At 33.5% G+C, this 16,536-nt stretch overlaps 1 protein-coding gene across 10 annotated transcripts in view; it reads left to right on the forward strand.

Annotated features, from left to right (window-relative positions):
* LOC101888418 (heterogeneous nuclear ribonucleoprotein L) overlaps window positions 1-16,536 on the forward strand; it is a 263,137-nt gene that overhangs the window by 238,142 nt on the left and 8,459 nt on the right. For 6 of the 10 annotated variants that reach the window (XR_009343724.1, XM_059128975.1, XM_059128980.1 and 3 more), the window contains 2 exons: window positions 2,201-2,424; window positions 4,591-4,683. Coding sequence is in view for 9 of the 10 variants with exons in the window: in XM_059128975.1 (XP_058984958.1) it covers window positions 2,201-2,424; window positions 4,591-4,683 (317 nt within the window). In the remaining variant the exon portion in view is untranslated. The remainder of the gene's footprint in view (window positions 1-2,200; window positions 2,425-4,590; window positions 4,684-16,536) is intronic. The other 4 variants (XM_059128979.1, XM_059128981.1, XM_059128982.1 and 1 more) reach the window with 1 other exon arrangement.

Genomic DNA, 16,536 nt, shown 5'->3' on the forward strand with positions numbered 1-16,536 from the left:
TATCATTTTAGAAGAATGACGTCAAAGACAAAATTCTTCTTCATCAAATTTTACTGTAGCTCCCCTAAGAAAAGAAATCTCTAATTTAATTTTATATCAAAAAAAAAAATTGCATTAATGCTTCGAAAAAATATCCGAAAAAATCCCTAATTTTTTTTGATCAATGGTTTTCTGCAAATATCTCCAACAAAGCATCATTTTAGAAGCATGACTTCAAGGACAAAATTCTTCTTCACTAAATTTTACTATAAGTCACCAAAGAAAATAAATCTCTATTTCCATTGCATATCAAAAAATATTTGCAGCAAAGTTTCAAAAAAAATCCGAAATTTACTCTCATTTTTTGATCAATTTTTCCTCGGACTTTTTTCGAGTTGAAGCCTGAAACTATCATAAAATTTCGTTGTAGGTGAAAGTTGTGAAAAGAAGAAATATTCTACACAAAATTTCACTACTAGTCTCAGAATAAATCATATATCTAGGTATAGTAGTTTTTATGAAAATTACATTCAAAATGTAGGTACTAAAAGTGAAAATTGTGTTTTTCTTTTTTACGGTTAATTAAACATGTATCCAACCCGAGTCAAAATCTCCCTTTTTTTCTTCATATTTTTGGGGAATATGTCAAAGTAAGAATTATTTTAGATCAGATTTTATTGTGAGTCTTTGAACAAAAGAGATTTGTTTGCTTAATATACCAACCAAAAGCAGGATAATTTTTTTCTTTATAAAAACCTTGTTTATTAAAAATTTGGCACTTTTCTCAATTCTCTCGAATTTTTCTTATAACTTCACTACACAACAGCTATTATGTGTTATGAAAAATGCCAAATTAACTTTATAGTGCTCGTTTTCAGATCAAAACCCCCAAGGAGTTTTGGCTTTATAGACCAAATGTTGTTAAATGTCCTTAAATAATTTTGACCACTAATGGGTTCATATTTTTGATTTTTTTTTTAACGGAACGCTAATGCCATTATCTCTAGAAGGGACCTCTAAAAAACCTGTCCACACAATTCTCGAAATAAAAAATATGAAAATTTATATTTTTAATATAGGTGGCGTAGGATGTATAACCACACTCATACGAAAACTGGAACTCGCATATAAACAAAGAATAACTTTCAAAATTTGATTTTTTCAATAAATTTTAACCATTATATCTAAAGAAGAGATCCTATACAGAAAAAAAATTGGCTTTAAGAAATAAAATCATATTTTTTAATATATGTGGCGTATGATGTACAACCACACTCATACGCCAAACCGGTACTCTCAACATATAAACACACACAAGGAACTTTAAAATTCAAAACAATAAAACTCCAAAACTTACAACACTCACAAGTTTTTATTGTTTTGAACTTTTCAAATTTTACACAAAATCCAAAGCATCACCACCAAAAAAGGAAAAAACTCAAACCCCATTGTGTTTTAAATATTAAGTGGAAAATTTAAAACATTCTGCAGGCCTAGAGCCCCAAAATAGTCATCCACACTTCGTTTTGTTATTCTCAAGTTGACACTGCACCCAAAACAGTTGTTATGGCCATGAATAATTCGCCAGGCTAACAAAATATTTATGGCCAACAGAACTATTCCGAAGGAGAAATAAAAAAAAAGTTGCAGCAAAACAACAACGTGGAGTAGGATGTTTGGTCTGCAACAAAAATTGTCACGTTTCGGGTATCTTTTACTTTTTTTGTGTGTTCTGAACAAAACTCAAGTGTTTTCCAAGTTTTTTTAGAAATTTTTTTCTTATTTATTTAAATGTATGTGTGTATTTTCTAGCCGTTAAGTAGTAACCTCTAAAGTATTGTCCTACAAAATATATGTTTTTAAACTTTGTTTTTTTTTTTTTCTAATACCACATTTCTTGTTGTTTTTTCTCCTTTTTTTCTTTTTTATGTTTTCGTTTTATTTTTTTACTGTGCATGACAAACCAAAATTTTTGCGTTACGTTTTACTAAAACTTGCCACTCCTTTTATGCCACTGTGTCTCTGTGTATGCATGTTAACTGTTTAACCTAATTTTGTAATCATCCGAAAACCGAAAACCACCTCCAACAACAACAATGCCACGATGCAACCACCCACCACCAAAAAAAAAATGCACTCTCCTCCTCTATGCATCCTTTGGCATTGCCATCTACTGTATCCTGTGATTTGCTTGCATGCCGTTCCTTTTTCAAATAAGCAGTTAGCCTAATCTCGACTCCGTCAAATTTTTGTCCATTTAAAGAACAACCATTGCTGGGACCGGGCGCTGCATTCCCACCATTTGCCGGACCAGAATTCCATCCCACCACACCGGAGAATTGGAAAGGTGCCAGTGTCCATCCCACAGCATTGATGAAAGAAACAGCTGCAATACCCGGCCGCAATACAGCAGTGGCGGCATTTACCGCCCAGGGACAGGCACAGGTGAGTTGAACAAAAACAAAAAAAAAAATAAAATTTAATTAAAATATTAATAATTATTATGACTTTTTGATTTGAAAATGGCTAATTTAATTTTATATAGGAGAGCGTATGATTGATTTTAATAGCCATTGCGGGTGGCGTATGAGTATTTGAATTTTAACTTATTATTAGTTGGGGTATTGAAAAATAGTAGCATTCGTTGAAAAATCCAAAAATTGTTTTATTTGATGTCCTCCTTTACTAAAATATATATTTAAGGACTATTTGGGTCCTTCAAAACAACCTTTAAAATCTAAAGGCTTATAATATTACATCAAAAAAAGCACTTAGATGCTGATATGGGGCCCTCACAAATAGTCCTTAAAATCCATTAATGCAAACATGAGTCCCTCAAAAATTGTTCGAAAAATCGTCGTTTTAAGTCCAAGATGAGACTACAAAAAACTCTACAAAAAGCCTTGTTTAAATGCTCATTTCAAACCCTCAAAATAGTCCGGAAAATCCACGTTTGTAACCCTTAAAAACACTCAAAAAAAACTTTCCGCTTTTAGAGGCTAAAATATCCACTAAAATAGTCTTGAAAATCGATGTATGAAGACTTATGTGGGTCCTTCAAAAATATCCACGTCAGAGGCTCAGATAACCCCTCAGAATAGTGATTAAAATCAAAGTTTAAAATCTGGCATAGGCCCCTCAAAAATAGTTATGAAAATGGACGTTTGAAGGCTAAGAAGAGCCAATACATAATTCTTGAAAAAAGCCACGCCCCTCAAAAATAGGCTGGAAAATCCACGTTCAAATACTTAGTGAGACCATGGAAAATACTCCTAAAAGCCAGCTCTTGACGTCTGAGATGAGTACCCCAAAAAACCGCTTAAAATAGTATTGAAAATCCCTGTACAAAAACTGTTATGGGTTCCTCAAAAATACTCCTGAAAGGCCGACATGAGGCCCTGAAAACTAATCCTTAAAATCCGATTCCAAAGGCTTATATTAAATCCTCTAAAAAAAATTCGATGCATAAAGACTGACATGAGTTCCTCAAATATATTCCTAAAATTCGCGATTAAAGGCGGATATGAGTCCCCCAAAAATTATTTTCCAAAACCGACTTAAGGCTCATTCAAGTCCCTAAAAATATCTCACAAAAATTTAAGTTTGAAGGCCAAAAATCTTCCTAAACTATGCTTTCATGTGCCTCTTTTAGTCCCACAATTAATTGCTTGAAAATCCACCTTTAGGGACTGAGTTGCGCTTCTCAAAAATATCCCTAAAATATGGTTCGAATCTCTAAATACTGCCCAAAAAACAGACGTTTGCAGGATGATATGAATCCCTCAAAATCTGCGTTTAAAGGCCGGTTGAATGGAATCAAAAAATTTCCACAAAATCCCCCTGTAATGGCTGATATGAATCCATCCAAAAGTTAAAAAAAAAAACATTTTAGGGCTGACAAGAGTCTTAAAAAATTTAAAAAATCCTTAAAAATCTAGGTTGTCACCAAATTTCAGTTTCCTGCAAGGCATGTCGTATACATTCTCCCGTAACTCATACGCCACCCTAGACAAGAAAAAATACTCCAAAATTTATTAGCAAAACAAAATAGCCGATATCAGTACATAAAAACAATTCTGGAGTACCCCGCATAGTCTTAAAAAAAAGCACCTTCTAAAATCCGTAAAAAAATCTATGGACAATTAAGTTATCACATAATTTCCAATTTCCTGCAAGCCATGTCGTATGCATGCTGTCGTTACTCATACGCCATACTAGGCAAAAAATACTCCTCAATTTATTTGCAAAACAAAATAGCCGATATCAGTACTTAAAAACAGTTCTGAAGAGCCCCATTTATTCCTCCAAAAACAACTTCAAAAATCCTTAAAAAATCTATGGACAGTTAAGTTATCACATAATTTCCAATTTCCTGCAAGGCATGTCGTATACATGCTGTCGTAACTCATACGCCATACTAGACAAAAACATACTCCGCAATTTATTAGCAAAATAAAATAGCCCACAAATTGTACAATGTTTATTTATACCCAACAAATATTTCACTCTTAACTAACAAAAACATTTTAAATTGATTTATTTAGTTTTTTATAATAAATTGTTTGTTTTTTTTTTCTACTTTTTCCTACCTTTCTTACCCCGCACATCTAGGGAGCTGTCATGATGGTTTATGGCTTGGATCAGGATACATCGAACACAGATAAACTCTTCAATTTGGTCTGCTTGTATGGAAATGTTGCCAGGGTAAGTTTTATCGACAACAACAACAACAATATGTTTTTCTTTCTCTAGTTTTAATAATACCTGTAATTGAGGGGGGGGGGAGGCGGAGAGGTAAAATAAATACTTTTTCTTGTAATTAAAAAGTTGAGAATTAATGGGGAAACATGGAGAACAATATTTTTTTCATGGGGTTTGAAGGGGGAAATACAGAAAATGGTTTATGTTACGTAAAACAAATATTTTTTTAATATTAAATGGTGGCGTATGATTTATTTAAATAGGATATCCATGGCGTATGATTGCTGTCATAACTCATACGGCAACAAATAATTATAATATACGATTTTATAGCTGTTTTCTACCAAAAAAATATGATAAAAATGTTTAGTAGAATATATCTATACATACATACAGCTTTTCAAATGGACTTACTTGTCTCATATATATGTCCAGACGATATACAGCTGTTAGAGAAATTCATCCGCCCTCCTTACCATATCATTAAATGCATTCAAAAATTGTTTGATGGTATCATTTAAGGGGCTTACACGGCACTTCTGAATTTCAAAAATGTTCTCATAAAATACATTGTGGCGTATGACTGTTGATATAACTCATACGTCTAGCTTATTCTACGAGTGTATGCCATTTATTTAATGAAAAGACCAGTTCCTTGGGACAAGATTTTTGGTATCTAGAAAAAAAATTGGTCTAATGTCCTGGCTTTTGACTTTTTTTCTGTGGAAAAAACTTTTACCTCTGATGTACTGGTGATTTTTTTTCTATTTTTTTATAGAAAAAAACTTGGACCTCTGAGGTCCTGGCGGTTTTTTATAGAAAAAAAACTTGGGCATTTTATTGCGATTATTTCTATGGAAAATCTTGGACCTCCTAGGTCCTGACGAATTTTTTTTTTTATAGAAAAAAACTTGGACCTCTGAGGTCCTGGCGAATTTTTTTAATAAAAAAAAAAACTTGGACCTCTGACGTCCTGGCGAATTGTTTTTCTATGCATTTTTTTCGGCGAATTCTTTTCTATGGAAAAAAACTTGCACCTCTAGGGCCCTGGTGAATAGTTTTCTAAAGAAAAAACTTTGACCTGTAAGGTCCCAGGAAATTTTTCTCTGCAGAAAAAATTTGTACCTCGAAAGTCCTGGCGAATTTTTTCTATAGGAAAAACTTGGACCTCTTAGGTCCTGCCGACTTTTTCCATAGAAAAACTTGAACCTGAGAGGTCCCAGCGAATTTTTTTTATAGAAAAACTTGGACCTCTGATACCCTGGAGATTTTTTTTCTATAGAAAAAATTTGTACCTCGAAGGTCTTGGCTTTTTTTTATAGAAAAAACATGGACCTGTGAGGTCCTAGCGATTTTTTTCTATAGAAAAAACTCGGACCTCTGATATATTGGACAATAATTTTACTTTAGAAAGAACTAGGGCCTCTGAAGTCTTGGCGATTTTTTTTTTTTTTTTTTTTTTTTTAAAAAGCACAAACCTGAGGTCCCAATAATTTTTTCTATAGAATAAACGCTTGATACCCTTAGGACCGTTAGACAATGTTCTGTATGATTGTTGTCACAACTTATACGTTAATCTTTACTATTCTCATTTCATTATTTTCTTGCACAAAAGATCTATATATTTTTTTATTTTCCAAATTATTTATTTTATAAATAATTCTTCTTAGTTTTTTTTTTAATTGTTCTGACTTCCTGTTATATATTTTTTTATAAAATATGAACATGTGTGTTAGCACACATGTGTAACTAACTTTAAAAACCAATTTATTTAAACCAAAAGCATTTGCTCTTAAATCCAAAATGTAAATAAATTGCTAGCCAGTGAGTATCTTTTGGGAAAATGCCAACAAAAATTATGGCCTAATAGTTTTATATAAATACAACAACAATAACAACAAAGTAATTTCCAAAAGGGGGAGGGCAAAACCACAAAAAGTATATCCTTATTTTGCAGTTAACTTTTATGTGGATATTTTTATGTGTATTTTATTTATATTATGATAATAAATAAAGTAACATATATACATATTAATATATGTATGTGTGTGGGTTTCCATGTCTCAGTGTGTTAACAAATCATCCAGTAACGCATAAAATAACATTGGTTAAGCCTTCCTTTTTACGCAAAATAAATTCAAAGTGATTAAGGGGCTTAACATAAAATACTTCGTTGAAGATGTATTTCCAAAGCAGTTAGCAAATAAACTCCAAGGGATATATAAATCAGGGGCCGGAGGGTGATAAACCACAATGATGATGAAACCCATTGAAAAGAGAGAGATAACTTATAACCACACATTTTATGTAAATTACTTATGAGTGATTAGATGTTTTGCTACCCAAAGGAGAACGAAAGTGGCTTTCAAATGTGTTAATATTTTAGGTTTAGGTCCTGAAAGGGTGGAAGGAAGCTCGCAGGGTGATAACTTAAGATGTGTGAATTTTTGGCCAAATAAAAATGATATAAGATGTAGTAATAGATTACTTTTTCTCTGGAAAAGTATATTCTGAAAATCGAACATTTTTCAGGCCATAGAAAATTGAGGACTGCTATTGTTGAAAACTCACTGTACTTCTCTTCACAATTTCATAGAAAAACTTTAGAAAAATTGCTTAAATTTCCTTTCCCATGGCCTTTGAGACGTATGAATACTGACATAAATCATACGCCAACATATTCTCTTATCAAAAATTTATTTATATAAGAATATTCCGAGAACATTGGGCAACATCAACCCACTTTGTACCACAAATTTTGCTTTTAGACAAGTCTTCATATGAAATAGAATAAGTTTTTGTTAAATTAATTTATTAAGGATATTTTCTGAGATGAGGTCTCATATAAATTAAGGACTTGAGAACGTAATCAGGAGATATCCCAGGAAATTTTGCATTTCAAATTAATCTTGTTTTTTTCCCTGAAATGTGAGCTGTATATAATTTTTTTTTTTCATTTAGTGCCTATCTCGCGTATGACTATTGGCATCACTCATACGTCAATAAGTTTCTTTAGAAAAAGGCGGCATTAGTTTGATTTCATTAAAAAAATTTCAAGATTTTTCATTGCACAACCTGTTTTTTTTTTCATTGCTAAGAAGTTGTTCTGGAATTTTTAAAAACCGATAAATAGGTAAATTTCATTTGGAATCGGCTTTGACGAAACGAAAAAACTAAAAAAAAATGGAAGGAATTTTAATAGGAAACTCTGTCAGTTTCAAACTCAAATAATGATGTGTACTGTGGCGTATAACTGCTGACATAACCCATACGACAAAAAAAGTATATGTTAATATTGATGCCTTTTGGACCGAAAAAAATAAATTGCAGGAATTTCGGCCTCATGAAAATAGGACTAAATCATATTTCACACTAAGTTATTAAAATAAGGCGTATGACTATTGGCATAATTCATACGTCAAAACAAAAATACAAAGGCAAACATTTCATAGAAGTAAAATAAATATTTTTTTTTTCAAGGAACTGATGAAATCTAACTAGTCTTTAAGTATAAAAGGTGACTTCTTTATTACAAAAAAAAAAAAAAAAAAAAAAACTTGGAAAAACTTAAAGGGATTGAGAAGTGAAATATACTTAGCCTATAAAAACGAAAATTGAAAAAAGTAAAATGACAGATTGCGTAGAAAATCCTTAAAAAAAATTGCATATAATTGTAAATTTGTTTATTTTTCATCTAACGCCTCTAGGACGTATGACATTACTCATTCGATATTGAGTAGTAAAAATATTTTTCAAGCGCATTAAATTTCAACTGTTTTATATTGAAAATCGAAAACAATTTTTCAACGCAGCACATTAAAGTATATTTTTGTTCAAATTATTTCATACCTACTTCCCCATTGAGTTGTGGCCTTCTCTTTCCCTCAGGGAAAATGAAAAAAAAAAACATTTACAAATTCCTCTCAACAATCGTTTTAGATGTCCAACACATGATATAAATGATAACTATCTTACAACAAAAGATAAAAAATATATATTTTTTATGAGCCTTGTCATTCATTTGTTTAGAGCCCAACAACGTTTATAATTTAGCCTCTTGTATTCAACGTTTTGTGCTTTTTCTAAAATATAACCATAGCCAGCTTCTTTTCTCAATGAAAACTCGCGTATGTTTGGCTGTGTGTTTTTGTGAGAGAGTGTGTCTGTGTGTCTGTCTTCAAAACAACATTTGTCCCCTATTATTATTTTTGTTATTATCTTCTCTCATTGTGTGTTTCTCTGTTTTTTGTTTTTTTTTTTATTATTTTCAATTTAGTTTCCTTTCAGTGTCGTAACACTTGACAGCAATTTACATTTTGTTATTTGCTGTTGTTGTTGCTGCTGCTGCTTTTGTTACAAAAGAGAAGAAAAATAGCGCGACACAAACGTAATATCTTTTATGGGAATTTATATTTTTTGTATTGTTGTTGTTTGCTATATTTATTTACACACTTTTAAATAATAACAACAAATGTTAAATTGCTAAAATTTTGAAACAAGAGACAGAGGGGAAGAGGGCCAAAGAGATATTCAAATCCAAAAAGATAACTAAACAGTAGTAGCAGCAGCAGCAACAACATCTCTGACAATGGCCAACAACAGCAACCCGGGTCATGTCAAAACAATAAACGAAAATCTCAAAGGTACAATTCACAACAATAAAAACAAAACCAACAACACTTGTGCTACGACGACACACGACCTGTACTCAGTCGACAGCCAACCAAACACTCATTGCAATAACAACAGCAGCAATAACAATAATAAACTCAAAGCCAAAGGTATTTTTTCTTTCGTTCTCACAGAGACAAAGAGCTCGTGAGAGCCATCAACAGAGAGTGCGAGGCCATAACATTTGATTTTTTTGTTTTTGGTTTTTTTTTTAGAATAGAACGAGAAATCCCTGAAAAATAACGGTTTGTTTTAATAGTTTCTTTGATGGAGAGTTATTTTTTGAAAATTGCATCAAATGTTTTTGTAATTTTTGTACTTTAATATAATGAGGATTAATGAAATCGGACAGAAATATTTGATCAAAATTAGGTTTGTTATGCGTACATAGTTATGCTCTTTGTATAAAAATCAAAGGAGCACCCTTTATTAACCGTAAAAAGAGGGAGAACCAAATGGTGAGAGAAGGAAATTATGGTTGTATTTAAGCTAGAGAGCTGAGTAAAGCTTCTTAATTAGACATTCATTGATAGTGTAGGGGGAAAATCCCTGAAATTATTAAATTGGAAAATAGTTTTAAATGTTTATGTTGTTGTTGTTGAATTTTAATCTAATGATAATATCATATGATATGATATAATATAAAATAATCTGAATGAAACTTTTGTTCAAAATTATAGTATAGTCCTATGTTGTTTGTATGGAAATTTATCCAAAATCAGGAGAGCAGTGGGGTTACCATTCATTGGTGAGAGAGGAAAATAAGCCGGAGAGTTGAGTAAGACGTCTTAATTAGATAGAAAGTGCGAGAAGGGAAAATTACAGGGTGAGATAAAAAAATGCAACAAAGTCAAACGCCATAATTCTTACTTTTTTAAATTTTTATGGAATGATAGACAAAAATGTCGGAAATAGCATCAAATTTTAGAATAAGTTTAGATTTTTTCGAATTGGTCACTTTTGACACGAATAATGGCCTTCAACCGGCCAATGAAAGCGTCCAACTCTGCCCGAATGTTGCTCTACGGTCTTTTGACCCATTCCCGGCGAAGCGCTTGCTTGTGGTGATCGACACTTTGGTATTTTTTAATGCCCATCTTGCTTTCCAAAATACTCCAGACACAAAAGCCAACCTATTGGTATCCGGAAATTTTGGTGGCCATGAAGCGAGGAACCTCATTTTGTAACCATCCTTGGGTGGCGCGTGCTGAATGCGATTGAGCTGAGTCGTGTTGGAATGTCCAAGGTCTGCGGCCAAAATGTGTGCGTACCCAAGGCTTTAATACACCATCTAGAATATTTTTGCGATAATATTCGGTATTTATTCTGATACCATGGTCGATTAATACGAGCGGAGAGAGACCATCGGCTGTTATGGCGGCCCACCATGACCGGCGTTTGAGTTTTGGTGGCCAACCGAAGGTACACATTTTCAGCTGACCTCTTTGGCTAGTAAACACGAGCGGATCATTTTGTTTGTTTACAAACTGCTGGATAACGAATGTTTTCTCATCGGAGAAAACCAAATTCGGCAGTTCACCACCGCCACAGCCAAGCGAAGCAGCTCTCTAGCTCTTTTGAGTCTATTTTCTTTCCTTTGCGGTGTAAATTCTTGCCCTTTTTGGAATTTCAATTGCTTTACCGCGAGCATATATTTCAATATTTGCCGAATGGAATATTGCGATATGTTCGGCTCACTATTTGGTTTTTTTATGTGATTTATTTATTTTTATTTTTTTTTTATTTTTTTGTATTTTTGTTACTTATATTTTCTCCTTCATTATCATTAAATTGTGCCCTAATGGCGTAGCATTTTTTGCCATCAGCAATGTTTAATTTTTTTTGCTAACACATTTTTATTTTGCTGCCTTTCACTTGTCATCCGTTGGGACGCCCTTTCCTCTTTCTTATTATCATCATCATAATCGTCATCCTTAAAATCACATTTTACAGGGCAAAATGGAAATTGAAATCTAAAGTGGATTTTTGATGGAAATTTTAGCCTCACACAAAAAAAGGAAAGTTGGTAGAATTTCGAAAGTTAGGAAAGTTTGTAATTTTTTTAATTGTTATCCCCCACAAGCATGCCTGGCTGGCTGGCTGGCTGCCTGACACATATGTGGGCATCCAGAGGCATTTAACATTATTATGATTTTCTTTTTTTTTTTTTTCATTACACAAAAAGGAGTTGCAGAAATATGTAACATACGATGCGGAAGTGAGGATATATATGAGGGTGGAGGGAAATTTTTGGAGACATTTTTTAAGAGAAAAGGAAAACATTTCACAGAACACTGAGATACAATTTTTATGATTTAGGGTTCAAAGAATAATACCTTGAATATTATCCTGACTATTCTAAGTTCTGAGTTAGAAGCGGTAAAAACTTAAAATCTTTTATAAAAAAGTGAAAATAATTTTAAACACAAAGTTCGAAATTTCAGTTATTATTCATGGAATTTCCTTTAAAAATTGCAAATTATTTCTCAAAAAAAGGAGGATTTGGATATTTTGGCAGATTTTTGGCATGCAATGCGTTGCAATGGATTTTTTAGTCCGACGTACAACATTTGAACCTTCCCTTATAAAAAGTTTAAAATATGTCCAACAATTTGATATTTCCTGGAGGTTTGATCCCCATGACCTCCGCGGTGCTGTGTGGTTGTGTTAGCTTTACACTCTGACTATTTCCACTTTTATTATTTTTTTTCCTTTTCATTTGGAAATATCTTCCATGACTTTTGTTTTTTTTTCCGAATCCAATCCACCCCAACATCCTAATTCATGTTTTAATTTTTCCAACTGGAGTTGTTATCAACTCCTAACACACAAAAAAACTAGTCCTAGCACTTAGTGGTAAATTGTTACATGTCTGACGGCAGTGGTGACACACTCCCCATTCCTCCTGCTATCCTGGAAAATTGCGACAACTTTTTAATGCTGTTCATTTGCGATAAAAGTAAGAATTATGTTGTAAACTGGATTGTTGTCCCAAGTGGAGTTAGGAAGGAAGTTTGAAAACATATTTAAATTTTAATAGAAAAATATATTCAACTTCCACACCACCTAGAAACTTTAACCGAAAATATGTGTCATAAACCTGTTAAATCCGCAATATGCCACTAATCTGATAAGAAAAAGTCACAATGCAGAGTTGCATTTACAAACAAAAGGTTTGGAAAATGTGGAGCTCTCTCTCTCTCTCTTTCTCTCTATTGTTTGAGTTTCTCTGAAAAAACAATGCAGGGCATTCATGAAGATAAATCATGGTTGGGCGCCATTAAGACATTTTAATGAAGTGAATCGTGTAATTAACATTTATTTATTGTTTGGCTTATGTGTGAGTGTACGTGTGTGTGTGTGTTTGCGATTTAGTATACATGCCAGTGATTATTGTTATTATGTGGATGTGGATATGGCAGCATTGTTAATAAATTAAATCGCAACAGAAAATAAACTAAATACAGCAGCCACAACAAAAAAAAAACAACAACGACAACGTAAATGATAACGGCTTATTGTCATCGACATAATACGCTTGCTTCCTAGCTAGCTAACGTGGCCATTGTCTCTCTCTGTTTCTCTGGGCATGGAAAGGAGGAAATCTCCTTTATATGTGTGTATGTGTGTGTTAACAAAATGTTTTACAACAAAACATTAATTACACCAGACACAAAGACAAACGCAGTTTTTTTTTTTTTTTTTGGGATGTGCCATAACAACAGCCATTAATAGCATCACAAAATAAGGGGGTCACCAACAGGAAGCGTGGAAACCACCACCCATCTGCTTGTGGGGAGGTATGGACATGGGCAAGAAATTAAAAAGTAGTGCAACAAAACCAAACAACAAATGTCCGCCACACTAAAATGTCGATGTTTTCCATTTTCCGGCTGTCATCGCCAACAATGGCGAGGACGACGCGCACACAAAACAAAAGAAATATTAACGACATTTTGTTTGCCAGTTTTATCAGGAACTGATAAGTGTTATGGCCAAAGCAGTAGCAAAATTTTATGGCAAGTGACCACAAAAGGGGGAGGGAGAGGGGGCTTGGGAAACATGTCATGTTATATAATTTCTTTTAATGATGGCCACTAAAATTTGATTGGCAAAGGAAATGGGGATTTTGAAATGGAATTTAAAGAGAAAGTCAAACATTAAGACCATATACCCCAGGTCTTTAGTATACCACAGAAGACCTTTTTATTTTCCATAGAAAAAATACGATTTTTAGATTTTCTTTACTCAGAAGGACTTTTAGGTCTTCTATAGACAACAAGAGGCCTGTAGGTCGTGTAGAAATAATAGAATATACATATATAGGTGTTCGTTCTCGAAAATCTAAAGGAGCTATGTGAACAAAAAAGGGGCCACCAGAAGACACAGAGAACTTATGTTGTCTATAGACGTCACATAGAACTTTCAAAGCCTATAGAACTATAGAAAACCTCAAGGACATCTATTAATAATCTTCCACAGATAAGAGAAGTATTTTATAGAAAAAATGAAGACCTCCATTTCATCTATGGGCAATATATGCTCTTCAGGTCTTTCAGGGTTTCTCTGGACTGTAAATGACCTCTAGGTCATCCAGGGCAAAATGTGACCTCCAGGTCAATTGTGAACAATAAATAATCTTCGGGGCAATGGACAACCTCCATGCCACATAGTTCCTACAGATGATCTCCAGGTCATCTATGGACTCTAGATAACATCCACGTCATTTATAGACACCATATGACCTGCAGGACTTTTATTGACACCAAATAACTTCCAGGTCATTTAAAAACAACAGAAGACCTTCACATCATCCATGGATAAAATATGACCTCCAGGTCATCTATGAACTCTAAATGGCCTCCAGATCAACTATGAACTCCAGATGACCTCCAACTCATTTATAGACACTATATGAACTTTAGGTCATCTATAGACCCTAGATGACCTCCACGTAATTTATAGACACTAGATGACCTCCAGGTCATCTATTGGCACCAAATATTTTCCAGGTCATTTATAAACAACAGAAGACCTTCAAATCATCCATGGACAATAGATGACCTCTAGGTCATCTATGGACTGAAGAAGATCTCCAGGTCTTCTAAGTATTGTGGAAGACCTCCAAAGCATCCATAGACAGTAGATGACCTCCAGCTCATCTATGGGCTATCTAATGTTCAGGTAATATATGGACAATGGATAACCTCTACGTCTTCTGTGGAGAATAGAAGACCTTCAGGTCATTTATGGACAATGGATAACCTCCAGTTCATCCATGGACTGTAGAAGACCTCTTAGTCATCTTTGGACTTTGGACTATATAAATTACAGGTCATCCATGGACAATAGAAGACCTTTAGGTCGTCTATGGACAATGGAAGAACTTCACGTCTTCCATGGACAATATACGTCCAGGTCGTCTATGTACAATAGAGGAACTTTATGTTGTCTATGGACACTAGAACACCGACCGCCAGCTCTTCTATGGACAATAGATGACCTTTACGTCATCCATGGACAGGTCATTTATGGACCAGGTCTTCTCTAGACAATTGAGAACCTCAAGAACTTCTATAAACAATGGTCGTCTAGAAGAGAACGGAAGTCCCCCAAGGATCTCTTAAAAAATACAAGAATTTTATTTCTATAAAGAAAATATAGACAATGGAACAGCCCAAGGACCTTTATGGACAATTAAATCTCCCCTGGTCGGTGTCGTGTCGTGTAACAGGAAATGAGGAAAACAAAAACATGAGGCTGTCATTAACAGTTCAATTCAATTTATCTGTGGTCTTATCTTTTGGCGAAAATCACTACAAAAAAAGGTTACTTTCTTTTAGCTTATGGACAGCAACAAAAACTTAATTGTTTTCCAAGGGGAAGAAAAGAGAAAATAGAAAAAAAACACAAAAAATAGAAATTAATGAAAAAGAAAAACTAAGCATCTCTTCTTTTGTGCGTATTTCGTTTAATTGAATTAATTTCTTATTTGCCATTAAATGTTGCAAACAAAGAGGGAAATCTAAGTCAGGCATTAATACAAATACAAACGAACACAAAGGCACACATATAGAGAGAGGGAGAGAGAGAGAACATCATTAAACCAACAGACACAATTCATTAAAATCCAATAATCCCATATTTATCCCCTAAACTGATGGCGGTGGTGGTGGTAAGGATTTCTTTCCATTCCTTGTCCTTTTGCATTTCCTGGGTCATTGATTTGGAAGTTGTTATTAAGAAGAAGGCGACTATCTTCTGTCCCAACATTTTCTGCCACGATAATTGTGAAAAGAAACTGTTCTTGGAAGGATATTATATTTTCCTTTGTGGGAAAGAGGGGCATGATGTTCCCCCTGCCATCATCTTCTTAGCTCCATTATTTGTTGCTTAATGTTGCGATAAGAATTTCTTTCTTCATTATCTTTATTTGCCTTTCCGTAAACACGCATAAGGATAATCAACGGCAGCCAGCTGCTTTAAGCATAATTAACTTGCTTGGGAAACATATTTGATGGAATCGTAAAAAATATTCAAATGTCCATTTGTTTTGTTTCTGTTCATTGATCAATTTTCTTTAATTATTTTTGAAAGTTAAGATATAAATGATTTTCTTGGCATATTGAAATTAAGATGAAAGAAATTTTAAACAAATTCTATAATTTTTCCAAATTTATACCTATTTCTCCCTCTAATAAAGAAATTTTAAACACATTCTATAATTTTTCCAAATTTATACCTATTTCTCCCTCTAATATTTTTTTTTTATATTTTTTTTAAATTTACTAGAGTTCAGTGAACAACTTCATAGTTAAAGCCCAATTACGTTTCATAATTTTCACCTGTAACAATTTCAAATTATCCACACAAAACCCCATTACTATTATTAACACAGAGATATAAATATAAAGAGAGAAAGGGGCAGAGAGGGAGAGAGAGAGCAATGATCTTTCAATGACCAATCATCAACATCAGCAGCATCACCTGTAATGGCAGCACGTATGTTCATGCACAAGTGAAAGTGAAAATCCTTATGAACGATCAACACGCTGCGTTTTCATTTTTCCAAATAATAATTGAGAGTGTAAAATACAACAACAACAGCAATTGAAACTGCCTAACGCCTTGGGGATGTTGTTGCTGCTGCTACATTGCGTGTTGGATGGGTTGGTAGTAGGCCGT

Source organism: Musca domestica, unplaced genomic scaffold (genome assembly GCF_030504385.1).
Source record: "Musca domestica strain aabys unplaced genomic scaffold, Musca_domestica.polishedcontigs.V.1.1 58, whole genome shotgun sequence".
In the NCBI taxonomy this organism is placed as follows: domain Eukaryota; kingdom Metazoa; phylum Arthropoda; class Insecta; order Diptera; family Muscidae; genus Musca; species Musca domestica.